Source organism: Hemiscyllium ocellatum, chromosome 31 (genome assembly GCF_020745735.1).
Source record: "Hemiscyllium ocellatum isolate sHemOce1 chromosome 31, sHemOce1.pat.X.cur, whole genome shotgun sequence".
NCBI lineage: Eukaryota > Metazoa > Chordata > Chondrichthyes > Orectolobiformes > Hemiscylliidae > Hemiscyllium > Hemiscyllium ocellatum.
The window spans coordinates 5,611,921-5,639,386 of record NC_083431.1 but is presented as its reverse complement, the minus strand read 5'-3'; the positions used below and the strand labels follow the sequence as shown (position 1 = coordinate 5,639,386).

The window sequence follows — 27,466 nt, the reverse complement described above, 5'->3', positions numbered from 1 at the left end:
ATTTTTTTGCTGGACTTCTACATCAAAGAAACTCTTTTTTTCAATGCATCTTATCCTTGCATCTCCTCTTGTTTTTATCTCGACACTAAAATTTTATTTCATGGCATCTGTTCAAACCAGTAGCCTCTCTTGTGCCCTCTTGAATTACAATCTCTGGACTAATAACTGGAATGAGCAGACTGCCTTATGAGAAAGGCTGGACAGACTAGGACTGTATTCTTTGGAGTTTAGGACAGTCAGGGATAACTTAATTGAAACATCTAAGGTTCTGACTGGACTTAACTGGGTGGATATTGAAAGGATGTATCCGCTAGTGGGGGAATCTAGAACTCGGGGTTATAGTCTACAAACAAGGGGGTGCCAAATTAAGAGAGAGAAGAAGAAACATTTTTTTTCCTCTGAAGATAGTGAGTCCTTGGAATTCCATTCCTCAAAGGTGCAGAATCTTCAAATATTTTTAAGGCAGAGTTAGGTAAATTCTTAATTTCCAAGGGGATGAAGGATTATTGGGGATATGCAGAACAGTAGAGTTGAGGTTAAAATCAGGTGAGCTATGATCTTATTGAATGGTGGAGCAAGCTCTTGTTGTTTTAGATTGATTAGATTAGATTGCTTACAGTGTGGAAACAGCCCCTTCGGCCCAACAAGTTCACACCGACCCGCCGAAGCGTAACCCACCCAGACCCATTCCGCTACATTTACACCTTCACCTAACACTACAGGCAATTTAGCGTGGCCAATTCACCTAACCTGCATATTTTTGGACTGTGAGAGGAAACTGGAGCATTTAAGAAAGAGATGAGGAGTATGTCTTCTTTCAGAGGGCAGTGAATCTGTGGAAATTTCTGTCACAGACACTGGGTCATTGGGTATATTCAAGACTGAGACAAACAAATTTTTAATCAGTAAGGGAATGAAGGGTTATAGGGAAATGGCAGGAAAGTGAAGTTGAAGATTATCATATCAGTGACGATCTCACTGAATAGTAGAGCAGACTTGATTGGCTGGATGGCCTACTTCTGCTCCCGCATCTTGTGGTCTTAGACACAAATTTAGATTTTATCTCTACCCTCTCTCGGAGAATAACTTCATGCCAATTCTGCTCCCTGGTTCGCCTTTAATGTTCTAAATAATTTGGAGTCACATCTGACACATAAATATACCCCTGAAGTAAAAAAGCACATGGTTAAACTCTAGGGTAGTGGTAAACAGATCTGTTTTTTATCTCTGAATCACTTGAACATGTCATCTCTTACACAGAGGGTTGTTTGACTTACAGCATGAACGTTTCAAATAAATGGATACTTTGAATTATATTATCTGGGTAGCTACAATAGATTCAAACATAGGCACTGATATTATTGTTTCTCAAGTCCTACTGTTTAATTTATAGTGATTAACTTTAAAAAAGTGCTACAAAAACAGACTTATAGGACAATAAAGAAATAACAGCAACAGAATTACAGCTGCTGTACAGTCAAGAGCACACTAGAGTCAGAAATGAACCTGGCATTGAAATGAAGCTGAGAAAACAAGGTAGAACTTAAAGTAAACAATGTAGGACAAAGTATAACTGAAAACACATTGCCCCCAACAGGCCAGCTTTCAAATAGTAAATCGGAGGTATTAAACTTGCAAAAACCAAGTATTAATAAATACTACTACACCTAACAGAGCTTACACTACAAATGAAGTTGGTTTTAAAAAAATTTAAAAACCTGAATACAACTATAGTGCCAGGAGTTAACTCTAATTGGAATAGTTTTCTTGCTATTATTGACCTGGTTCACCTACAAGACACATTACTTCAGTGCTACTCAAGTGCCCTTCTAAAAGGGGTTGAATGGCTCTTCTCATCTGTATATATCTTTTGATGGGACATTTAATTCCATCCCATTTCCTCCCTCTGCAGATAATTTTTGTTCCTCTTGTCCCAGTAAGGAAAAAAATTTGATTTACTTCAAGGAGGGCTCCTCTTCTTCCCTGCCAAAGTATAGAGAGCAGAGTGCTGTGGTAGATTTGGCAGGTAATCAAAATAACATTGGAGTTCCACGAATTGCATTGGACTCTAAAAAACATATATTGGCATTGCTGGTGTTTGGAATCTAATGGATGGGTTCTTACAGCACAGTGGTAGAATCCCTACCTCTAAGCCAGGAGGCTTGGGTTCAATTCCCATTTGTGTCATAACATAGCTGAACAGGCTGGTTAGAAATAACTATACCTCCAATACTTAGTGGAGTTCTGGAATTAACAAAGATAGCAACATGGAAATCAAGTGGGAAGGAGGTAATAGCCTTTGCATAGCTATTTTAAGTGCATGCCTGTCCACTCCTACTGGGCAAAGGAAGTTCAAGTTCCCTTGTCAGTGATAGCATCAGGCATTCCCAGGTTCGGTAAGGCACGATAAAAGTCTCTCTGCTCTACCTGAAAATCAGCAAGTCACTTTATTTTGCCAAACTGACATTTTACCATTTCTCACACCAACTATTTTAGTTTCTTCTTGAAGCAAGACTGTCATTTCATCCTAAATTAAGAGAAGCTTATGCCATAGGCCTTATTCAATATGAACTGCATTGAGGCTTCTCAAAGACCAACATCACCTTGGACATAAACCTAGTTCTCAGGGGTGAACAACCAGTCTCTGATCCACAACATCACTGAACCGCCAATACTATTTTCTACTATAATATATACTCTGCTTTGATGTGAGAGAAATTCCTGCAAACTACTGCAAATAAGGATATTGTAATGGGAATTAATGAGATGTAGTACATATACAAATCACACTCTTTTCTTCCCACCATTACATATATTCTTTGAAATGATAAATTTTATCCAATGTTATAGATCTAGGCTCAGCAAGCACTTTGTATTCCTCCTCCTGATTTATAACAAATTATTCAGTGTTTTATTTGTCACAAAATATTTAAGGCACTGAAGTGGGTACTGACAGACTGAGCCTCACAGCACAGAGCTGACTTAATATCTAAAATGCAAAGATTACTGCTATACCTGGGTTAACAGAAAATTTAACTGAGCTCCTTCATTCTGGCTGGGTTGTGTTTAATTCCCATTTAAATACCTCGAGCTAAACATTGGTCTCAGTTACCTTCAGTCATGTACAATGACTGGATTTCACGAGTTCTCTGGTGTGCACTGCGTATGCCTTGGGACTGAAGAAGATCCTCCCTCCAATAGTGGGGATAAAATCATGAATGAAATAATCAAGTCAGTTTAGTTACTTAAAAAATATACGTTTTCGTTGTTCGATTCAAAACACTTTAAATGAGATGTTAACCTAGAAACATAGAACTAGAAGCAGGAGTAGGCCATTCAACCCTTTGAGACTGACTCACAATTCAATATGATCATGGCTGATCATCCAACTCAGTACCCTGTTCCCACTTTCTTCCCATCTCTCCTACAATCCAAACCTAATTCCTCCTTGAAAACTTGCAATGTTTTGGCCTCAGCTGCCTTCTGTGGCAGAGAATTCCAAAAGCTCACTGCACTCTGGATGAAAAAAAAATTCCCCTTATCTCAGTCCTCATGGCTTACCTGATATCCTTAGACTATGATGAGTTGGCTGAAAATGGTCGAGCCAAGGATACTGGCTGAGGAACACCTGCCATGACGCTGAAGAACTTAACTGATTGACCTCCAAAAACCAAATGACTCCAACCAGTGGAAAGTTTTCTCCCTCATTCTTATTAACATAAGAACAAAAGGTCTAAACAATTTAGTCCCTTGAGCCTGCTCCATCATTCAATCCAATAAATTAAGGACTCATCTGCTCTTTCTCTCAGGTGTGGATCTCTTTACACTATTTTGATGAAAACGTTCTCCCTGATGTCTAGGCCAAACAACGTAGTCAAAACAGATTATCCAGTTCTAATCACATTGCTTTCTGTGGTATTGTGTTGTATACGAATGGGTTACTCAGTTTTCTACATTGTAACAGTGGCTATCCTACAGAATTACTTCACTGACTGTAAACCACATTGGATGTCCTGAGGTTACAAAAGGTAAATGCAAGATAAATGTAAGTCTTTCTTTTTCACTTCTACATTTATAGACACCTGTTTGAACTTGCGTGGCACAGGTATGACTGACATGGCATGTAATGACAGCACCATAAAAGAGATTAACAACTTTTTGGGTGAACCATAAAGATTTGGCTGAGAAGCCATGTAAGCAGGGAGAGTGGAACATTGAGCGTGCTATCAACAGTAAATTTCCCAGAAGCATTCCAGAAACAGTGGTGTTGAATAATATTTTTATGAATGGTGAACCATGTTTAATCTTTATGTATTTTTTTCCAGAACACAGAAAATATTAATTCCAATCCGATATCTCTGAACAGATTTACAAATTGAATACAAAGATTCTGTAACTATTTTCTCACAGCTAGGGATAAAAGTTACCACCATAAGAGAATTTGAATGCTCAATGAAAAGAAATTGACAGAATGGAAAGAATTGATGAATAAGAAGATGCATGCATATTTGAAAAAGATAAATCTAGAAGAACTTTAAAACTAAAACAAAATGATGCAGTAGCTGGAAATATGAAAGAAAACCAAACAATGTTAGAAATACCTAGCAAATTGATCAGTATTTGAGACAAGAGAAAAAGAATTACTTCTCAGGTAGACTTGCTAAATACCTCCAGTAATTTATGATTTTATTTCTGGAGGAACTTCCCTTGCTTGAAGTAAACAGATAACTTTTGGGGCAGCACGGGCTCACAGCACCAGGGACCTGGGTTCAATTCCTGCCTTGGGCAACTGTCTGTGTGGAGGTTGCACATTCTCCCCATGTCTGCGTGGGTTTCCTCCGGGTGCTCCGGTTTCCTCCCACAGTCCAAAGACGTGCAAGTTAGGTGAATTGGCCATGCTAAATTGCCTGTAGTGTTAGGTGGATTAATCAGCGGTGAATGTAGGGGAAGGGGTCTGGGTGAGTTGCTCTTCGGAGGGTCGGTGTGGACTTGTTGGGCGAAGGCCCTGTTTCTACACTGTAGGGAATCTAATCTATCATGTTAGAGCAATTTCCTAAAATATGCCATGGTAAATTGCCTGATATCAGTAAACTGCTATGTGTTACTATATATAACAATATAGCTATGTACTTCCATATGTAATAATAATCAGCTGGCTTCTTTCCAGGTCTTAAAAGAATGTCCTTCATATAATGGTGGGCAGCACGGTGGCACAGTGGTTAGCACTCCTGCCTCACAGCTCTAGAAACCCGGGTTCAATTCCCGCCTCAGGCGACTGACTGTGTGGAATTTGCACATTCTCCCCGTGTCTGTGTGGGTTTTCTCCGGTTTCCTCCCACAGTCCAAAGATGTGCAGGTCAGGTGAATTGGCCATGCTAAATTGCCGTTAGTGTTAGGTGATGGGGTAAATGTGTGGGTGGGTTGTGCTTCAGTGTGGACATGTTGGGCCGAAGGGCCTGTTTCCAAACTGTAAGTAATGAATCTAATCTAAAACAAAGACACTGCTGAGTTTAATGTTAATTCCTACAAAATGACAGCAACCTAGGTGTTAGCAAGAATGAAACCTATCATTCTCAATTCAAAACAAGTTCTTCCTAGTGAAGTCTTCCCACTAAAGCTAATTTTTTGTTTTTCTGCATTACAGAATCATAGAAATATTATAGTATAGAAGGAGACTATTCTAAAGGCACTGGCTCATTAAATCAGCATTATTACCTACTGCCAACCTCCTGTTTTTACCCATGTTCTTACACATTATGTTTATCCATGTAATCATCTAATGCCCTCTTGAATGCTTCAATTGAATTTGTCTCCACACTTACAGGCAATGCATTCCATACCCTAACTACTTACTGAGTGATAAAGTTTTTCCTCACTTCACCATGCTTCTTTTGCCAAACATTTTAAATCCATGATTTCTTATTCTTTCTCTTTTTATGAGCAGAAATTGCTTCTCCCTATCTATTCCAGCTAGCTTGCTCATGATTTTGAAAATATCTAGCAGATCTCCTTTTAGTCTTCTTCTCTCCAAGGAGAACAATTCTAATTTCATCAATCTATCCTCATAGTTGTAGTTCCTCATCTCTGGAAGCATTTTCACAAACAGCTTCTGCACTCTCTCCAATGTATTTACATGAATCCGATATTGTGGTGCGCAGAATTGCACGCAATATTCCAGTTCAGGTCTAATAAGAGTCTTATACAAGTTCAGCAATTCCTCCTTGCACTTGTACTTTATGTCCTATTAAAAAAAGCCTCGGGTACTACGCTTTACTTACTTCTCTCTCTAGGAGAAAGTGAGGACTGCAGATACTTGAGATCAGAGTTAAAACGTGTGGTGTTGGAAAAGCACAACCAGTCAGGCAGCATCCAAGGAGCAGGACAGTCAACATTTCTGGCATAAGCTCTTCAACAGAAATGGCGGAGGCGGGGGGCAAGGGGGCTGAGAAGTAAATGGGAGGGCAATGGGGCTGAGGGGAAGTTAGCTGGGAATGCGATAGGTAGATGAAGGTGAGGAGTGGTGGTGATAAGTTGGAGTGGAGGGTGGAGCGGATAGGTGGGAAAGAAAATGCACAGGTAGGATTATTCAAGAGGGCAGTGCCAAGTTGGATCTGGGATAAGGTGGCGGGAGGACAGGGGAGGAAACTGGTGAAACTGACATTGATGCTGTGTAGTTGATGGATCCCAAGGCAGAAGATAAGGCATTTTTCCTCCAGATGTCAGATGGTTAAGGTTTGGCGATGGAGGAAACCCAAAACCTGCATGTCCTTGTTGGAGTGGGTGGGGGAGTTGAAGTGATTAGCCATGGAGCCCTCACTTCAAGTCCTGGCCTCCTCCAACATCAAATTCTAGCCACCCAACACCTGGAGGAAGAACGCCTCATCTTCTGCGTTGGGACCCTTATGCTCGAAATGTCGACTGTCCTGCTTCTCAGATGTTGCCTGACCGGCTGTGCTTTTCCAGCACCATTCTTTTTTACTTACTTCTTGCTCTGTCTGTCCTGCCACTTTCAATGTTCTGTGAAATCTGAATTACTTCAGATACATTGTTTAACTTTAGGCTTTATAGGTCAATTGTTGAACTGAGTCCTTACAGATCAATTTTATTTGGTCATCGGATAGAGGCATCTCTGGCTCAGACGCAAGGTGAAATTAGGAAAGTGAGGGTGATCCCTTATTGCCCAGAGGACTTTTAAGAGTTCGCCACATTGCTATGGGTCTGGAGACACACACAAGCTAGACCAAGTAAGCATGGCAGTTTCCTTCCCAAAAGAGGATAAGTGAACCAGGTGCATTTTTCCAACAACCAGAAGAATGGATTGCCAAACTATTGACAATCATTTCATGGTCATCATTGGGCTCTTAATTCCAGATTCTTTATTGAATTCAAATTCCACTATCTACCATGTGAACCCAGGTTCCCAGAACATTATCTGAGCTTTAGATTAATAGTCTAGCAATAATACCACTGGGCCTCTCCCACCCTTCGGCATTACACTTATATACAATCTACAGCAGAGAAACAGGCCATTTGGTTCAACTGTCTGTGCTAATATTCATGCCCCACAAAAACCTTCTCCCACACTTCTCCATTTAGTTTGTTCAGCATACCACTACTTTTTACTTGTTCATGTGCTATCTAGCTTCCCCTTAAATGCAATGGTTACTGTTTAACCAGTTCAAAGGCTGGCTGAAGTTCAGATTTGTTTTTCTAGTGCACTTTAGGCACTTGTTAGTTTAAAGAAACAAATTCAGTTCAAACTCATGACCAGCCTACCTTCAATTGTTCAGTGGATGTCACAGGTGTACAAGTTCAAATAATAAATTTGCATTTACTGAATAGGGCATTCAAATACTCCCAAAAATCTACTCACTGACAGGATTAACTCATCAACGCACACAGTTCATACAACACACTGTATTTACTCAAACACATGATCAGATTTTTAATGCTTTTACAAAATCAGGAATGTGAACTATAAGCAAGTTATGATCATTTCCCCAAGAAATTGTTCAAATGAAGATTGCTGCTTGTATGTTATGGTAGCTCATAAGTAAATAAAATTGAATGATGATTATGTTAATGACTCATTCCAAACAAATATTCCATTATTTGAGATTAATTTACCAGAAAAATTCCATTGTATTATTTAAATCAGACAAGCATTTTTTCTCTCTTCATATGTGCTACATTTTCCAATGACCAGAATTGAACACAGTACACAAGCTAATGCTTTGTGCAGTTTGATTATGACTTCTTCTGAAGTTGTATTCTATTATTTTGGCTTTGTAGTTCAACATTCTGTTGGCTTTGTCAATTGCTGTTCTGCATTGGTTGAATAAATTGACTGTTGAGTCTACTAAGACTCTAGGTCTCTTTTAACTTAATCCATTGCAAATTAAAACCATTTGTGGAGTACACACACTGTGTTTTCTTGCTTGTCATGTGCAAAGTTTGTGCTTGTCTGTATGAAATTTTATCTGCAATCACTGCAAATGGAATCTGATGCAGAGAGATGGGTGCACTCATACATGGTAATATACCATTATGGCAACAATGCCCAGGATCAACATAAGGTTAAACTATTACCTATTTACTTGTGAGCCATACTCATCTGAGTCATTTTACCTGATGTAATAATTTTCTTCAGCACAAGTTACAGCAGGATAAAAAAGCAAACAAACAGTACAAACCTATGGGACAATTGCCTTCCTTTTAAAAAAGGATCATGCCCAGACTTTCTGTCTATGATTGGTTCCATTGTGGTATTTTTAGTAAACATAGCTTGCTTTCTGGCTCTTGATTTTTCCACATGTACCTCATTAGTGCTAAAGTACAGCAGCATTTGCTGACCTCCACATGAAGCTGAAGCAGGAAAGAATAAAGTGCAATGTTCAGGGACTAAAGCAGTGCACTGAAGAGTCAAGTCCAGTCTCTGATATCTGCATTGTGATGAAAGACTATAGAGACTTTGTCTTATCAGCCACAGAAAGAGTTATCTATGAGGTGATCTAAGTGAAGAACATAGGGTAATAATTGTCATATAAAAGATTAACCACAATGTCACATTCAAACAAAACTGCTGGATTGGGAGAAGGGAATAGGGGTCAAAAAAGGTTAGTTTTGTTTCTTTACCTGCAAGAGTAGTTCAACATTTGGAATATACTACAGAGACAGTAGTAGATGTGAAAACTTTGGAATCATTTCAGAAACAATTCAGTTTAGGAATAACTGAGCAAGTTAATTTTCCTCATCCATTAATAATTTCAGAGTTACTTCGAAGTACTTTTATTCTAACTATTTGACAAAATGGTGGGAAAAAATTTCCAAAGAGCAAGCATCCACACAAGAAAGTGAGATGTATGACCAGCTAATCTGTATTGGTTGAGATAGCAACATTGGGATACCAAAACAGCTCTAGACTCTGCCTTCAAATTATACCATTAGAAATAGATTGAGGAGGGGAGAAAGGATGGTGATGTTTTTCATTCAATGTCTTTTTCTAAATACACCACTTGTCCAACAGTGACGCACTCCCTCAGTACTGTATTGGAGTGTCAGTTTCAATACTCAAAAGGAAGAAAGGGAAGAATGCGATTAACTAACCTAATCTGACATTTAAGGATGGGAATAAGAGCTTGAACTCTGAGTTGAGTACTTATTTTTTACTTTATTGATCCTTTGCACCACGATTAAAAGTTCCTGGTAAGAAAAGACCAAAAATCAAGTATCACATCAAAAACAATATTCTATAGCCAAAACTAATAAATAGAAATTTTGGTGAGATGAGTTATTATTTCCACCTGAAAGCAGGAAACACAACTTATATCAATGTTATGTTGTATATTTTAAATCAGTTCCAGATTTGAGTATAATGATCTTTGCAGAGTATGAGGATTTATTGTGCCTAATCAAACTCTAAACGCAACAAAGTGGTTAGAGATAGTTCACAAATATGTGTCCACAATTGCTTACACACAATGTGACTTAGCTACATTGGGAGTGTTTTCCTCTAACTAATTGATTGTATCATCTGCCTACTCAATCATAACAGGATAAGTTAGTTAAGTTTTTTTAAAAAATCAAGCTAAGAGGTCAATGGGTGGAAGGAAAAAGACTTTCCTTTATAGAGCAGCTTATCACATTACAAATTACTTTGAAACATAATGAACGTTGTTATGTAAGCAACCACAACAGTCATTTTACAGAATGTGGGATCTCACAAAAACAACAACATTGAGTACTTAAAGCTTTTTTAGGGATTATGCTGGCTGAATATTGTCAAATAATGTTCTGGGTTCTTTAATGCCAACCCGAACAGGGAACTAGCATGCTGTTTAACATATAAGCTTAAGGTCAGCACAATGCAGTGCTCCCTCAGTACTGCAGTGGAACATCATCTCTGACTATGTCTTCAAATCTTGGATTATGGTTCAAACTCACAGTCTTCTGTCTTCTGTCAAAGGTGAGAGAATATTCAAGGAGCTACATTGAAACTGCAATAAGCAATCCTAGATTTTGGAGAAGATCTCAGTCGAGTCGGAAGAGCCATTCTAGCTCTTTTAAACTGGCATGAGGAAAAATATGCAACTGAGAAAATGTATAACCAGAATATTGTGATGTTGGACCTTGCAGCTCCCTCCTTACATTTCCATCAAAGCAATGAGCAGTGGGAATTTTTTTACCAACCACCTTGTTTCACTGTAAATCTGTTTTCGTATCTAATCCCAAGAGACTACATATGGTAGTAAGCGCCAACTTCAGACACTGCATTTCCTTACTTGACACCATGAGGTCAATTATATTTTCAGTGTGATAACATTAGCATGTATTCCCTAACCTTACAGGAAGTAGATGTCATTTCAGTGCATTGTGCTTGTGCTTACAGTATGAGCAGGATCTAAGCCAAGGGTCAGCAATTGTGTGCCAATATCATAATTAGTGCACTTCGTCACCCGCCTATTGACTTACAAAAATACAACGGGGTGTGTTAACAGATAAAACACAAAGGAACCCAAACAAAGTTTGTGTTGGCTTGTTAGGCTATGCAGGAAGTATCTCCTTATCAGCTGTGAATTAAGAGTTTTCCTTAGTTCGTGTTTCTATAAGGGGCCACACGCGGCCAGGGGAGTAGGCAACTGCAAAACCAGACTGAACGTCCACTGTAAGATCCGAAACACACCCTGATAAAGATTTCAACATCAGATATTTAAACAACACTGTGCCTAGCACAGGAAGACGGTACAAACAAGCAGGAATTTAAATGTTTTCCGAGCAGGGCCATGAGACACACTAACTGTTCAACCTCTGAAGTTCTTAAATAAGATAATATAACTAAAAATGGGGTAAATATTTCAATCGTTAGAAACATTTCTTGAGTTGATAGGCAAAGATCAGTTTACACTTTAGGTACTATGAGGTGAAACAAACTACAATTTCAAAAACTGGCAATTAAATTCCAAACAAATGGAACAATATTGTAAAATATTGGAACTAACATTATGGATTTCAATTTATAATGAAATATTTTTAAGGATCATAAGGTAATTCCTAAGAAGAAAGCATTTCAGTGACAGGACCAATTTACTGTGCTTTTTTGTCAAAATTCCAAATTCAACAGCATGCCCATTCAGGAAACAGGGCTCAAATGTGGTATTTAGGGAAATTGTACTCCAATGATTGTTTTATTGATTTAACTTTAAATACTGACCACTCAATTTAAATAGTACCAATAATTCTAACTCAGGAATTAAAAACTGTTCCAGTTTAAAATGTAAGCACTGTAAGTGATTGAATTCCTGTTCATTAGAGAGATTCAAGAGTATATGTGACTTCTGGTCCAAAAATGTTTCAAATTTAAAACTTTCTTTCATTTTCGAATCCCTTCATCTCTTCATCACCAGCCACTGTAATATCTATGTACTCCTAAGACTTCCAGACTTCAACTTGAAGTGCCAAGCACCACATATATCAGACTTCAGCCTATTTGATTCACTCCATGTGAGATTCTAGCAAGCAACTGAAGGCACTGGATACTGCAAAGTACCCTGGTCCTGAGAAATACTGATAATGACACTTAGGAACTGTGCTCCAGGATTAACAGTATCCTTAGGCTAGCTGATCTGGTAAAGTTACAACACTTGCATATACCCAACAATGTTGGAAATTGCCCATGTATGCTCTCACAGATCACAGGCAAAAGCACAGAGAAAGATCCTTTGACCTATCGAGTTTGCAGCAATCCTGATGTTAAATTTTATTTTCTTCATTTAACTTTTGAATCAAAGTCATTTATCTTCTTTCTGCGCATATGGTGGTCGAGAGAGGTTGTGAGGAGCTAAAGAGCAGTGGACCTGGTCTGTTCCTCATGGTCATCGCTGTTATGGCGTGAGTAACTGTTCCAGCAAGAATGAACTGGGGTTCGCCCTTTTCCTCCGACGTTTTGGCGACATCCGCAATGGTGGTGAAGTGAATGATCTCTTGCGTGAATAATCTCTCAGTCCTTGGGAGTTAATTACAACAGTCAATCGGTTCTCAGAAGTTGAGATAGGTGCTGGTCCTTGACAGTTGGGACAGCCTCCTGGCTGTGGTGGTAGCTGGGGTATCGGCAGCTATGAGATGGTTTTGGCTGAGGCGATGTCTGGGTCTGGTCAGTGGTGCCGAGGCTGCATAAGCTTGCTTCCTCCTTGATGTTGTGGTGTAAGGGACAGCTTTGGTAGCTGGGAGAGTGGCAGCATCCTGTAGCCACTTAGGAAATCAAAAAAGCCGAACAAAAAATGAAACCTGTCCTAACTTTGTGAGATTTATTTCTTTATATAATTTATGTAATTAAAATGGCACAAACTTATGGCGATTTATACATATTTTACTGAATTTTCATATACATGTAACAATGAAAGTGCTATTAGTATCATTACTATTGCTGATCAGATATGACCACCTAACTATTCTAATTCCACTTTCCAGCAGTTGGCCCATAGCTTTGTATGTTTTGGCATTGCAAGTCTGCACATAAATGCTTCTTCAGTGAACGTCCACTGTAAGATCCGAAACACACCCTGATAAAGATTTCAACATCAGATATTTAAACAACACTGTGCCTAGCACAGGAAGACGGTACAAACAAGCAGGAATTTAAATGTTTTCCGCGAGGGGCCATGAGACACACTAACTGTTCAACCTCTGAAGTTCTTAAATAAGATAATATAACTAAAAATGGGGTAAATTTATAAGGGTTTCTGCCCCTACCACCGTTACAGGCAATAAGTTCCAGATTCCCATCACCCTCTGGGTGAAAAAAATGTTTACTTACAACGCCTCTAAACCTCCTGCCCCTTACTTTAAATCTATGCCAGATACTTCCACCAAGGGGAAAAGTTTCTTCCTGTCTTCTCTTTTTATGCCACTCATAATTTTATATATCTCAGTCATGTCCCATCTCAATGTCCTCTGCTCCCAGGAAAACAATCCCAGTCTGTCCAGTCTCTCTTCATAATTAAAATGCTCCAGTTTAGGCAATATCCTCTGCATCGTCTCCAATGCAATCGCATCTCTCCAATAATAAGAATTCTGGAACAGCACACAATATTCTAGCTGTTGACTAATTAACATATTATACAGTTCCAGTAAAACCTCCCTTTTCAAATGCTATGCCTTGATTAATAGGAAAGAATACAAAAAAATTTAGTTTTCTCTGAAGTTGAGATGGGTGCTGGTCCTTGACAGTTGGGACAGCCTCCTGGCTGTGTGGCAGCTGCAGTATTGGCAGCTATGAGATGGTTTGGTTGAAGCGACATTCTGGGTCTTGCCAGTGGTGCCGAGGCTGCTTCAGCATGCTTCCTCCTTGGTGCTGTGATCTCAGGGACAGCTTTGGTAGCTGGGAGCCCTGATCTCTTGTGCATTTCTGATTTCCAATTCTGCACCATTGGTGGCCATGTCTTTGGCTGCCTGGGCTATTAGCACTGGAATTCCCTCTCTAAATTTTCCTATCTCCAACTCTTCCTCTTTTAAGATTCTCTTTAAAACCTATATCTTTGACTGCAATTTAAATAATCTGTTCAAATGTCTTCTCAATCAGCTTGATCTCAAATTTTGACTAATTACACTCTAGCAACGCTAAGAACCATACAGCCAGGGTTTCTCTTCATATAACTCAGACATTTTGAAATACTGCATGGAGATGCTAACATAGTGATGTTTCGGAACATAGGACTGAGTATAGGCAGCTGTATTCTCATTTAGTTGCTACCTACATTACTTTCCCACTTGCAGAAAGTTATGTGCCATATTTACATGATGCTTCATTTTTGCTGTAAAGTGTTCGCTATATGGGCATTTGCAAACCCAGTCATGGTGAATTGATTTGTGAACATAACTCCCTGGAGAAATCTAGTAGCATGGAGATAATGCTATGCAGGTTTTACAGTTACAGGAAGCGTCACTGTTACTCAGATTTTGTTTGCAGGCTATCCTGCAGCAGATGGCACAACTATGCCAAAAACAATGAAAACAAACCATTGAAATGTGTAGCTATAAGTGGAAGGGTTTAAAAGCATAAGCCCTAAAGTATCAACAAGTCTGAATAAAATATCTAAATGCCATTGCATCTGTAAATGCCTTGTTATAACCCAAGATGGCGGTGGCAGAGTAGCAGCATGTGGGCTACTGAGCCCAGGTTTTGTCCACTCTGTCCACTTTTATTTTTAGTTTTGCTTTTTAATTTTGCACTTTTTTCTTTAAAGTTTTTTCTCTTACCTGTTCACCTCAGTTACAGAAGTGGCATCTGCGAAAATGAGCCCTGCATGGCAGCACGGGCCCAGGAGCAGTGAGGCCAAGTTAATGACCAAGTATAAGGCATCCAGTGGCAGTGGCAGCAACGCCAGGACAAGGCGGATACGACTCCACCCAAGCCTGAGGTCTCCTGGAGAGCAAGGAGTGAGCAGTTCACAGGCTTAATCCCCTGTTCCAGATTCGCAAACTGAGCCAAGGCTCCGGGCCTACAGATAGGCCCAGGTGCCTGACACAGAGCCAGCAATAACAGCAAGTTCGGTCCCACTGCAGAACCCTGAAGCAGTGGCGGCAGCTACACCAACAAGGTTGGTCTAGCATGAACTCATGGTGGCAGCGGTGTTGGTGGAAGCAAAATGGTACCAGAGAATGGCGACTCTTCCAGTGGCAGCGACATGGTGAAACACAGTTGCAACAGTGTGTTAAGTTTAACAGGAGGGACTCGAGGCATTGGTGTGCAGGAGCCCAAATCCAGGCCCATGGTCGAACTAGAAGTGGGAGCTGTTCCAAAGACCACCTAACTTTATTGAGATAAGACGAGAGGATGAACTCTGCTGTTTTATTTTCTGGCTTTATAATCTGTGTTTTGGTTTATTCTGTGTTTTAAGATGGCACCAGGAGAGTTCCAACACTAGATTAGACTTACAGTGTGGAAACAGGCCCTTCAGCCCAACAAGTCCACACCGACCCGCCGAAGCGAAACCCACCCATACCCCTACATTTACCCCTTACCTAACACTACGGGCAATTTAGCATGGCCAATTCACCTGACCCGCACATCTTTGGACTGTGGGAGGAAACCGGAGCACCCGGAGGAAACCCACGCTGACACGGGGAGAACGTGCAAACTCCACACAGTCAGTCGCCTGAGTCGGGAATTGAACCCGGGTCTCAGGCGCTGTGAGGCAGCAGTGCTAACCACTGTGCCACCGTGCCGCCCACTAAACAACACTTTTCACTGTATTTGTAATACACTAACAATAAATCAAATCAAATATCTTCTTTCTCATTTTAATCATACAATTGAAATCCCTGCATGCTACCCTACCCATCTGCACAATTGTGTATTGTTAAAATGATATACTGATGGGGTTGGATAAAGAAGTGTGAGGAATAGAAACATTTTAAGGTGCCTGTTAGCTCAAATGGTCAGTTTCTGTGCTGTAAACACTAGTAAGCCATATAGAACCATGTCGCAGTGATCAAAAATAATGAGAGAAAGTACTGGAAGAGAAAGCAACTTAAAATGTAAAAAGAAATAATTGCACAGAACATAGCTTGCCAAAAACCATTGCCAAGTTATTGTACATATATATGCAGAACAATGGTCTCCCTGTAGCCAAGCTTCCAGGATTCTCGATGCACCCATATGTGGGTGGGAAAAAGTCCACTTCAAAGTGTAAAACTATTATTCAAATAAATGGTGTATTATAGTGAGGCTCACAATGCCTTGCAGCAACATCAACTTTGGGCCCAAAAATAATGCATTGTAAAAAAAAATTCATTGGTCTCGAATTAATTAATTAACATTTTGTATAAGAAAATAAATTATAGGAGAGAAACAAAAGTGAACCGATTAAACTATCACCTGCAGCAAAGACACAGGGTAACACATTTCATTTGTGATCAGAAATATTCATTTTCCAGTCCATGTACTTTGTAAGCATCTGGTTGGTGTAGATCTGATAATAAAAGTGTGAAGGAACTTCAAGGCTGATAGTTAAGAAACTTTACTACTGCTTGAATGCAATCTCCTGATTTATAACAAAAGATTTGATACTCACTGTGAAGTGGTGACCCAGAAGGGCTGCTTGAGAGACCAGCCACTGGACTGCAGCGCCCACCCTGTTTGGTTGACAGCTCCTGTTCTATATCTTCCAGCCCGGCACTCTTCTGAAATCGACTCATGCGATTTACCACACGAGGAGACATGTGCGTTCTGACAGAGGGCTGTCCGCCATAAGGATTTACTGGAAACACATGCGAGGTGCCCCGGAGCGTGCTAATTACTACCCAGCGACAGTCCTGGCTGAAGCAGATATCTTGCACCTGCAACAGAAATGTAGAAATTACAGCTGCAATATTAGTTTAATTGCACTTTTGAAGAAATCCTTCAACAGTCAAGTTGGAATGAATGGCTTGGCTGTACAATTCTATTATTCTAACTGAATTAATTAGATTTTACTACTTAACAAAACTAATTTCACCATGTGAAGCACTGAGAGACATTTTGTTGTAATATGTTGTTGTTTGAATGGAACGGAAGAGTAATAAAATAGCATTACTTCAAAATTTCAAATGCCATAAAGAAGAATAAATAGAGTCACTTTTGCTGAACACATTTCTACTTTGAAACCTTGTACATCAAGAAAATATCAAAAAGTAGCAGGAATGATCACTGCCATGATTTACCACATACACTATTATCCCCCTCCCAATTTATAAACATACAAGGTCACATCATCTCTTGGGAAAAAGGGCCCAGCCTATCCAGCTGCTCTTTATAACTCAAGCCCTCCAGTAGCGGTAACAACCCTGTAAATCTTTTTTGCAACCTTTCCAACTTAATATCATCCTTCCTATAGCAGGAGCATTAATAAGGTGAATAGCCAAAGTTTTTACCCCAGAGTATGGATGTCCAAAGCTGAAAGGCATACATTTAAAGTGTGAAGGTAAAGATTTAATAGGGACCTGAGGGGCAACATTTTCACACAGTGCATATATGGAATGAGCAGCTAGAGGCACCTTAAAATGTTTCTATTCCTCACACTTTTCTTCATCCAACCCCATCAGTATATTTTAACAATACACAATTGTGCAGATGGGTAGGGTAGAAGCAAGTACACATCCAACATTTTAAAGACATTCAGACAGGAACATGGATAGGAAAGGTTTAGAGGGATAAGGACCAAACACAGATAAATGTGATTAGTTCAGTTTAAAAACCATGGTTGGTGTGGACGAGTTGGGCCAAAGAATCTGTTTCCATGCTGTATGACTCTGTGACCCTAGTAGAGAGCTTTAACACATATTTACCAACTGTGGGGACACTCTTACCTCTGAGTTAGAAGGTTGTAGGCTCAAATCCATCTACAAAAATACTAGGCTGACACTCCAAAGAATGGTAATACCGCAACACGCTGTTAGAAGTGGAGACTTTTGTGTGAAGAATAAAATGAAAGTCTTAACTGTCTCAGATAGACTCAGGTGAATGTAAAATATCCATTGGTAATATTTTGAAGATCAGCAGTTATCCCCAGTTTCCTCAGGTCAATATTTATATTTCATTCAATACCTCCTCATAAAATAGGTATCTGGTAATATGGCATTGCCATGTGTGGGATCTTGCTATACACAAATGCCATGTTTCCTACATTACAACAGCGACTACAGTTTGGAAGTATTTCATTGGCTGTTAAGTGCATTGGGGCACACTGTAAATGTGAAAGATGCTCTCTAAATGTGAGGTTGCTGTATTTATAATTAAATAACCTATTATTCTGTTAAGTTTTCTTATAGAGCTAAATTATTTCAATTCTTTCTTTCATTGTATTTTAACTCTCGTATATGAATATAGTGTGTTTTCCTTTGAGCCTAGTAGTTTAACCAATTGGATTGCATCTGGAATGCAATGCCTGGCACTTGCTGTTAAAAAAAGAAAATGTTAGGATCTAGGCTACCTTCTTCATATATTTTGAGGAGATTTGGTCTGGTCTATAACAGGATGCATGTCTAACATTCAGATGCTCCACTTTACCTTCACACACTCACCAATTAGAGACCTCGTAAAGCAAAAACCTTCTTCCCATTCCTAGGTAATCCCATCGAATTAAGGATGATTTTCTTTAACTTTGGATCCCCAAATTGCACACAGGTGGGACAAGTGGTGTCTGCTGAACCGGGTGAATGCCATTTTCCAGTTTGTGCTGCTCCTTCTGCTGATCACACATGGTATTCCATCTAGAACTGTGAAGACATTCAAACTAGCACCTTGTGGAAATTTCTTCTCTATTTTCGGCAGGCTTGTGACATGCTCCCACAAAATGGTAGGAATATTGCATCTTACGAAGAGGTTTTGAGGACATATTTGAAGGTATTTCCTCTGCCCTCCTGGTCACCATTTCCTATGATGAAGCTCTGAATGGAGAACTTGCTTTGGAAGTCTAGAGTCAGGCATGTGGACAAAGTGATCCTCCGAATGGAGTTGGCTAACTGCAAACCATATCTCAACACTGGGACATCAGCATGATTTTAGAGCATCTAGCCTGCCAGTGGATGGCAGGGATTTGCAGAGTGACGGCTGATACTTCTCAACAGGTTTGAAGTGTCTGCTGTACATTATTCTTATCTCAGACACATAACATTGCTGCCTTGCAGACCATACGTTTGGTATCGGATTTGAGGTCTTTGTCATCAAACTCATCACTCCTTTGACATCCAAAGGCTGTACTGGCACAATGAAGGTGATGTGCATTTCTTGTCATTGTCTGCTAAGAGAAGGCTCATAGAAACACAGGCTACTATGCCATTTAATATGATCATAGCTGATCATACAATTCAGTATTCTATGATCCTGCTTTCTCCCCATATCCTTTGATCCCTTTAGCTCCAAAAATTATATATTTTTTTAGAATCCCTACAGTGTAGAAGCAGGCCATTTGGCCTATAAAGTCCACACTGACCCTCTGAAGAGCATCCCATCCAGACCCAACCTCTACTCTCCTTAAGCCCATATTTCCCCATGGCGAATCTACCTAGCATACAAATCCCTGGACACTATGGGCAACTTACCATGATCAATCCACCTTATCTTCAGATCTTTGGACTGTGGGAGGAAACCCATGCAGGCATGGGGAGAATGTGCAAACTCCACACAGACAGTTGCCTGAGGCTGGAATCGAACCTGGGTCCCTAGCACTGTGAGGCAGCAGTGATAACCACTGAGCCACCATGCCACATCATATCTAATTCTCTCTTGAAAGCATTCAATATTCTGGCCTCAACCACTTTCTGTGGCAAAGAATTCTACTAGTTCACCCAAATATATCCTCATCTCAGTCCTAAGTATTTTAACAAAGAACAAAACAACACAGGAGCAGGCCCTGTGGCACACCAAGTCTGCACCAACACAAGACTCCTTTCTAAACTAAGAACCTTTTGCACCTATGCAGTCTATTCCTTGCCTATTCATGTACCTGTGAAGATGCCTCTTAAATGTTGCTATTGTAACTGCTGCTATCACCTCTCTGGCAGCACATTCCAGGCAATCACCACCTTCTGTGTAAAAAACTTCACTTTAAACATTCCCCTTTTACCTTAAACCTACGTACCCTAATAACTGACATTTCTACCCTAGCAAAAAGACTCAGACTATCCAATCTATCCATGCCTCTCATGATTTTGTAAACTTCTATCAAGTCACCTTTCAATCTTCCACATTTAAGTGAAAACAAACCATGTTTGTCCAATCTCTCCTCATAGCTAATACCTTCCAAACTAGGCAACAACCTGGTAAACTTCTTTTGTACCCTCTCAAAAGCCTCCAGATTCTTCTTGTAGTGTGGCGACCAGAACTGTTTGCAATATTCCAAATGTGGCCTAACTAAAGTTCATTACAGTTTGCAACAAGATTTGCCAAGTTTTATACTCTTTGACCTGACCGACGTAGGTAACCATGCATTTGCCTTCTTCACCACCTTATCCACTTGCAATGCCACTTTCAGGGAACTGTAGGTCAATGAACTTGATTTCTCTGTATGCTAATGTTTCTAAGGGTTCTCCCATTTACTGTATACTTTACTCCTGCATTATACCTTCCAAAATGTATCACCTCGCATTTGCCAGGATTAAAATCCATGTGTCATTTTTCTGCCTAAGTTTCCAGCCAATCTATATCCTGCTGTATCATCTGACAATCCGCCTCACTGTCTGCAGCTCCCCCAATATTTGTGTCATCCTCAAACTTACTAATCAGATCACATACATTCTCCTCGTGCTCACTTATATCTATTACAAACACCAGGGATCCCAGGACTGATCCCTGCGGGATACTACTGACCACAGATCTCCAGTCAGAAAATCACCCTTTTACCGCTATTCTCTGACTTCTAGGACCAAGCCAGTTCTGTATCCATCTTACCAGTTCACCATGGATCCCGTGTAACTTCACCTGATATATCAGCCTGCCATGAGGAACCCTATCAAAGGCCTTGCTGAAGTTAACGTTGACAACATCCACTGTTCTGCCCTCATTAATCATCTTTGTCACTTCCTCAAAAAACTCAATTAAATTTGTGAAAAATGACATTCCCTGCACAAAGTCATGCTGCCTATTGCTAATGAGTCCATATTTTTCCAAAAGTGAGCAAATCCTCTCCGTAAGAATCTTCTCCAATAATTTCCCTACCACACACCGGTCTGTAATTTCCCAGGTTATCCCTGCTGCACTTCTTAAACAAAGGAACAATATTGTTATTTTCAAGTCTTCTGAGACCTCTCCTGTGGCTAAAGAGAATACAGAGATTTTGTACAAGACTCCAGCAATTTCCTCATCTGCCTCCCTCAACATTCTGGGATATATCTCATTAAGGCCCAGGGGTTTTCTGAATTACACAACACCTTTTTTATATCAAGATACCCATCTCTAGATTCACCATCCATCATGCCCTTCTCCTTTGTGAATACCGATGCAAAGTATTCATTGCAGACCTCACAGACTTCCTCCTACTCGATGCATAATTTCCCTCCCTTGTCCTTGAGTGGACCTACCTTTTCCCTAGCTGCCTTCTTCTATAGGAATAAAATGCCTTGGGAATTTCCTTAATCCTGTTTGCAAAGGATATTTCATGGCCATTTTTAGCCCTCCTAACTCCTTGTTTAAATTATTTCCTGCTTTTTATATTTTTTGAGGATTCTATCTGTCTTCAGTTTACTGACCCTTACGTATGCCTCCTTTTTCTTTTTGACTAAACTCATAATTACTAACGTCATCTAAAGTTCCCGAATCTTGCCATCCTTATCCTTCAATTCTTCAGCAATGTACTGTTTGTGAACTTTAATCTTAAAGGAGGCCATCTGGGCTGTGCGGTGTTGGTTACATTTCCTGCGGTTGCAGGGGAAGGTGCCGGGTTACATTTCCTGCGGTTGCAGGGGAAGGTGCCGGGAAGGTGCCAACACCGCACAGCCCAGATGGCCTCCTTCTTCAAGGACCGCAGATTCCCCCCAGACGTGATCGACGATGCCCTCCACCGCATCTCCTCCACTTCCCGCTCCTCCGCCCTTGAGCCCCACTCCTCCAACCGCCACCAAGACAGAACCCCACTGGTTCTCACCTACCACCCCACCAACCTCCGCATACAACGTATCATCCGCCGCCATTTCCGCCACCTCCAAACGGACCCCACCACCAAGGATATATTTCCCTCCCCTCCCCTATCAGCGTTCCGCAAGGACCACTCCCTTCGTGACTCCCTCGTCAGATCCACACCCCCCACCAACCCAACCTCCGCCCCCGGCACCTTCCCCTGCAACCGCAGGAAATGTAAAACTTGCGCCCACACCTCCACACTCACTTCCCTCCAAGGCCCCAAGGGATCCTTCCATATCCGCCACAAGTTCACCTGTACCTCCACACACATCATCTATTGCATCCGCTGCACCCGATGTGGCCTCCTCTATATTGGTGAAACAGGCCGCTTACTTGCGGAACGCTTCAGAGAACACCTCCGGGCCGCCCGAACCAACCAACCCAATCACCCCGTGGCTCAACACTTTAACTCTCCCTCCCACTCCACCGAGGACATGCAGGTCCTTGGACTCCTCCACCGGCAGAGCACAACAACACGACGGCTGGAGGAGGAGCGCCTCATCTTCCGCCTGGGAACCCTCCAACCACAAGGTATGAATTCAGATTTCTCCAGTTTCCTCATTTCCCCTCCCCCCACCTTGTCTCAGTCGGTTCCCTCAACTCAGCACCGCCCTCCTAACCTGCAATCCTCTTCCTGACCTCTCCGCCCCCACCCCACTCCGGCCTATCACCCTCACCTTGACCTCCTTCCACCTATCCCACCTCCATCGCCCCTCCCCCTAGTCCCTCCTCCCTACCCTTTATCTTAGCCTGCTTGGCTCTCTCTCTCTCTCTTATTCCTGATGAAGGGCTTATGCTCGAAACGTCGAATTCTCTATTCCTGAGATGCTGCCTGGCCTGCTGTGCTTTGACCAGCAACACATTTGCAGCTGTGATCTCCAGCATCTGCAGACCTCATTTTTTACTCGACCTCAAATTTATCCACATTATACTTCACCTACAATGCATTTGCCTACTCATTCAACTTGTCCGAATCAAAGTGAAGATATGGGAGTTGATCCACATTGCCCAGTAACTTGCCATGGATTTTTATAGTTGGGGGTGAGTATAATATGATGGAAGCAAGCAGTATCTTTGTCTTCCAAATGTTTAGCCTAAGGCCCATTCTCTCATATGCTTCTGTGAAGGCACTGATGATAATTTGCAGCTTGGGTTCGGAGTATGCAAAGACATATCTGCATATTAATGCTGTACAGCTGAAGACTAATTAAATTCCAGCATACCTGGAAGTATCAGGGAACAATTATAGTCCCTGAAGGCAGTGTCTCAGGAGCAGATTGGGGAACCAGTGCTCCTGACCAGGTTGGAAGTACTTACAGCCTGCCTGGTTCCACCTGTAGCTGCAGGCTGTCCTTTGAAAGGGTTTTTTTGGAAGGGCTCTTCACCCACAATAGTCACCTGGTTTTTGAGAACATTTTAAAATTTGCCCATTATCCTTAATTGGATAGTGAGCTTGGGGCTCAGTTAGTTCATGTCCAGATGGCTAGGATATGATGCAGAATGATGCCAACGATATTGGTGTAATCCTTGTACCATCTGTGGTAATTCATCAAAGCCTTGTCTTGCTTGCAAAGCATTGTGCCTCAAGATATTGTCTCTCTCTGATGGTAAGAGATGGATATGATGCATTGTAGAAAATGGTTAATTACCTAACCGAACAATAGTGTTGGCCCTCTGTCTATTTTGGGAAAATTACAAATGAATGACTTTGGACCTAACATTGGGGATCAGATGCCCAGAGGGAAAATCTTACACAAGGCTACCATAAATTTTATATTGCAGGTAACCTAGGATAAGAGTGGGGTTAGGTACAGTTAGTTGTTTGCCAACAACTCCACACACAAATCTTCACTTTTGATTTATAGCCATTTGTCAGGTTGCATGCTTAGTTTCAGTACATTTAGTCAATTCTCTTCGGAAACTCATTCTGCAGATGAAGTGTTCCTCAAACAAAGACTCTTCCATTGTTAGATGATGTAATTTCAATCCCCTGAAAAGCAGTCACTGCAGCTCAGTGTAAGGCAGAAATAACTCGATCCAGTGATGTATATGAGTAATGGAATCTCACTCTTAGTAACTTTGATACAGGTCATACTTTTTCACCATAATAAAATAACTCACAGGTGATCATGACACCAATATGAGCAAAAGAACATCCTGTAGATTTCTGGAATGTAGATTTGATTAGTATGTATGCATTGTTACAACAACCATTCTTAACATTGATTTAGCATCATTGGACTTTGGCCTTCAAACACCAAACTTCAAGTAGAAATCATTGGTACCAATTGAAATTTGCAGTGCAAACATACTAACTGAGCAGTACAGTAAGTGGAAGAGCCAGACCTGTCTCTCTAAAAGGAAAAACTAAAGAAAGGCTGACCGAGCTATTTGGTACCAAAGTTACCAAATATTTCAATAGGGTGGATGTGGAGTTAAGTCTTTAGCTTTCTTGATTCCACACTTTGCAATTCCCTGCATCAGTAACTATTTTGCCTTCCCTTCTTTAAGGCATTTAGTAAAATCAACCTTTTGGCACCCTACTAATACAGTACCACTTTTCAAGGCTGGCACCCTTTGATGCCATGAGAGGTAATGGCTGCGTTCCAAATTTCAGAAGAACTCAAGAGTGTCCAACATGTTCTGCCACATTTACCTTACCTATCACCTCATAATTTGTTGGTGCCAGGAGTTGAATATGTCCTGGCGAGTGAGAAAAAATTCCAATGTAACATCATAGTGCACAATGGATTCCATGGTGTATTGGGGAGTTATAGTGATACCAAAGACAATGAAAACCTACAGCATGGTTGTTTTGGTCAGGGCTAGTTCTGACAACACAGTAAAGAGTAATATGACATCCTCCATGTCTTTCCTCTCAAGTTCAGATGGTTGTAAAAATCTCTTGATGTTTTAGCATTTTTACATAACTATCTTTCAAATCGAGTATCTAGTGAATAATGACAGCTTAGTCTTCAGTTGAGTTCAACTTCCAATCATTCATCCATCAATGTACACATTCAAGCTTCCAAGTAAGTTCATGACACTGCAATCAGAATAAGGAACATGAATAAGGAACATGAATAACATGAATAAGAATCAGAATAAGGAATAAGGCAAATTTTTCCAAGAGCTATTGTCATAACCCAGCTAGGGATGGCTAACTCAGCTAGGTATGCTATTCCTCAATCTTCCAGGAGTACCACGAAGCCTCTAAGAATTAACAATTAATTTCTATGACTTTGCTGTGGGCAACACCTAGGAGAAAAACTACTGGGCTATCGTATTTCTTTTCTCCATTTTCTGATATGGATATTAGATGACCAATGTCAGAATTGTTTGGGGATGGGATGGTTGGACGGTGTAGGTCATGTGATGACACTCTAAGAATATCACCAACCAGAAAGGGTAACCCTAAACTGAGAACAAACTAGATAGTATAGTGGGGTTCTCATTATGTTTCATATTGCTCCACCAGGCTATGATTTTATCAACAATGTCACAACGAGAACTTCCAATTTGATTCTGGTTTCACAGAACCACAATGACAATATGAATAGAAAACTGAAACTCAAGTGCAGATGAAAACCAGTCTAGTTTAAGCAGCAGTCAATTGCACGTTAAACTACTACAGGATTCCCCTTTAATTCAGATCAGCTACGACTCTGTAATCAATCTGAATTATACACAAGGGAGTGAAAAGCTCCATATAAACAGAGTCTCCAAATGTAGATAGAGAGACAGACAGGGATCAGATTAATGGTGACATGCCACTGCACTGAATGACTTGATCAAAGAGTCAGTCACTCAGCTATGAACCAGGGCCAAGTACTAACTTCAGTCTGGGTTTCAAAACAGTCCCTACTTAACTAATAGCCGGCTGTGATAAAAATCTCAACAAAAATTCCAGTCATGCACAGCAGACAAAAAAACTGCATTCACTGTCATATGCATTTAAATCTGTGCCTGCAAGCTCTGCAAAGTAAAAAATTTTAATCAGTTACCTCTGACAGATGTTTGGCTATATGATTGTCACATTACTATGAATGCCACATTCAGCAGATGGGGGAATTGGGGAATAATCCATGCTGACTCTTTTGAGTCTTAATGACACACACAAACTAGCACCCTGATAAGTGACAAGAATGTCATTTTCCCAATCACTTCTAATAATAAAGACCCACACTTCAATGGATGCCTTACTTTGGGAGATTAATGAAGAAAAGCTTGTCATGTTCTCAGTAGCTGGCCCATGGTTAGTCTCAGTCTCAATACAAGATGAGATTTTTTTTTCATTTTCATCTTTTTTCATCTTCACATCCCAGATCAAAAGAATATACATGACTCAGACACTTTATGCACTCAGCCAACTGAACTTGACATCTTATTTAGACTGAGTGGCGTAAAGAGTCAATGCATACAAGGTTAAATAGCAATAACAATTTCAGTAGAGTATATAATGGAGAAGTTCCATTGCAATTTTCATAAACTATGATACTTGTGCATGTGCAGTGAGCTCTCCCCAAAATAATATAAACTGTAGGGTATTTGGGTAAACAGAGAGAAATACAATTATATATAAACAAAGGGTTTTAAGTGCATAATGAGAAATTACATTTATGATATATATAAACTATGATATTTGAACAAATATGGTGCCGGATTGAAGATACTGTTGAAGCTTTTCACTGTATTTTACTGTATTATTCACTGTAAAATGCAAGTGACAATGAATAAATCATTCATTCAATCATTCTTGCATTTAAATTCTATTATAATACACAAAGTGGTATTTGAGCAGATAGAGATCCATTGTAATATACAAAAATTGTGGTATTTTTCTGCACTATACATTTTTTTTATTCAGTGACTTGGCTGGATGTTTCAGCACCATGAAAAGAGTAGGAGAGAGTGAGTGAATTAAATGTTATGCTCATTGTTGAATTATACCATCAGATAAAAGTAGAAATATTTTCCATCTATTCTTGTGGAATATAATTTGTTTTCATGTATGAGATCAATCTGTCTTTGAATCATTAAAGACTGACAGGCTGCCTGGAAATATAATAATTTGTCAAAAAATGCAGCTTGTGTTTATTAAAGTTGATGGTATTTTTCATGCTGTGTTTTTACTTTGATCAATAGCATCTTTTAGAAGTGACCAATCTGATACAGAAAGTACTGTAATTACCTCAAAATTCCTCACTAATTAATTGTCTTATAAACACATTCCAAATATATGCCATAGTAACAGGTCACTTAACATCCTTACAGAAAACTGTAAAAGGCCAGTCACATTACAACAAACAACTT

General features: G+C 40.2%; 1 protein-coding gene across 2 annotated transcripts in view; it reads right to left on the bottom strand.

The window, feature by feature from the left end:
• The window catches only part of bcas3 (BCAS3 microtubule associated cell migration factor), a 1,146,863-nt gene that overhangs the window by 656,551 nt on the left and 462,846 nt on the right, over positions 1-27,466 (bottom strand). For both annotated transcript variants that reach the window (XM_060847956.1, XM_060847957.1), the window contains exon 15: positions 16,572-16,836. In XM_060847956.1, coding sequence (XP_060703939.1) covers positions 16,572-16,836 — 265 coding nt within the window. The remainder of the gene's footprint in view (positions 1-16,571; positions 16,837-27,466) is intronic.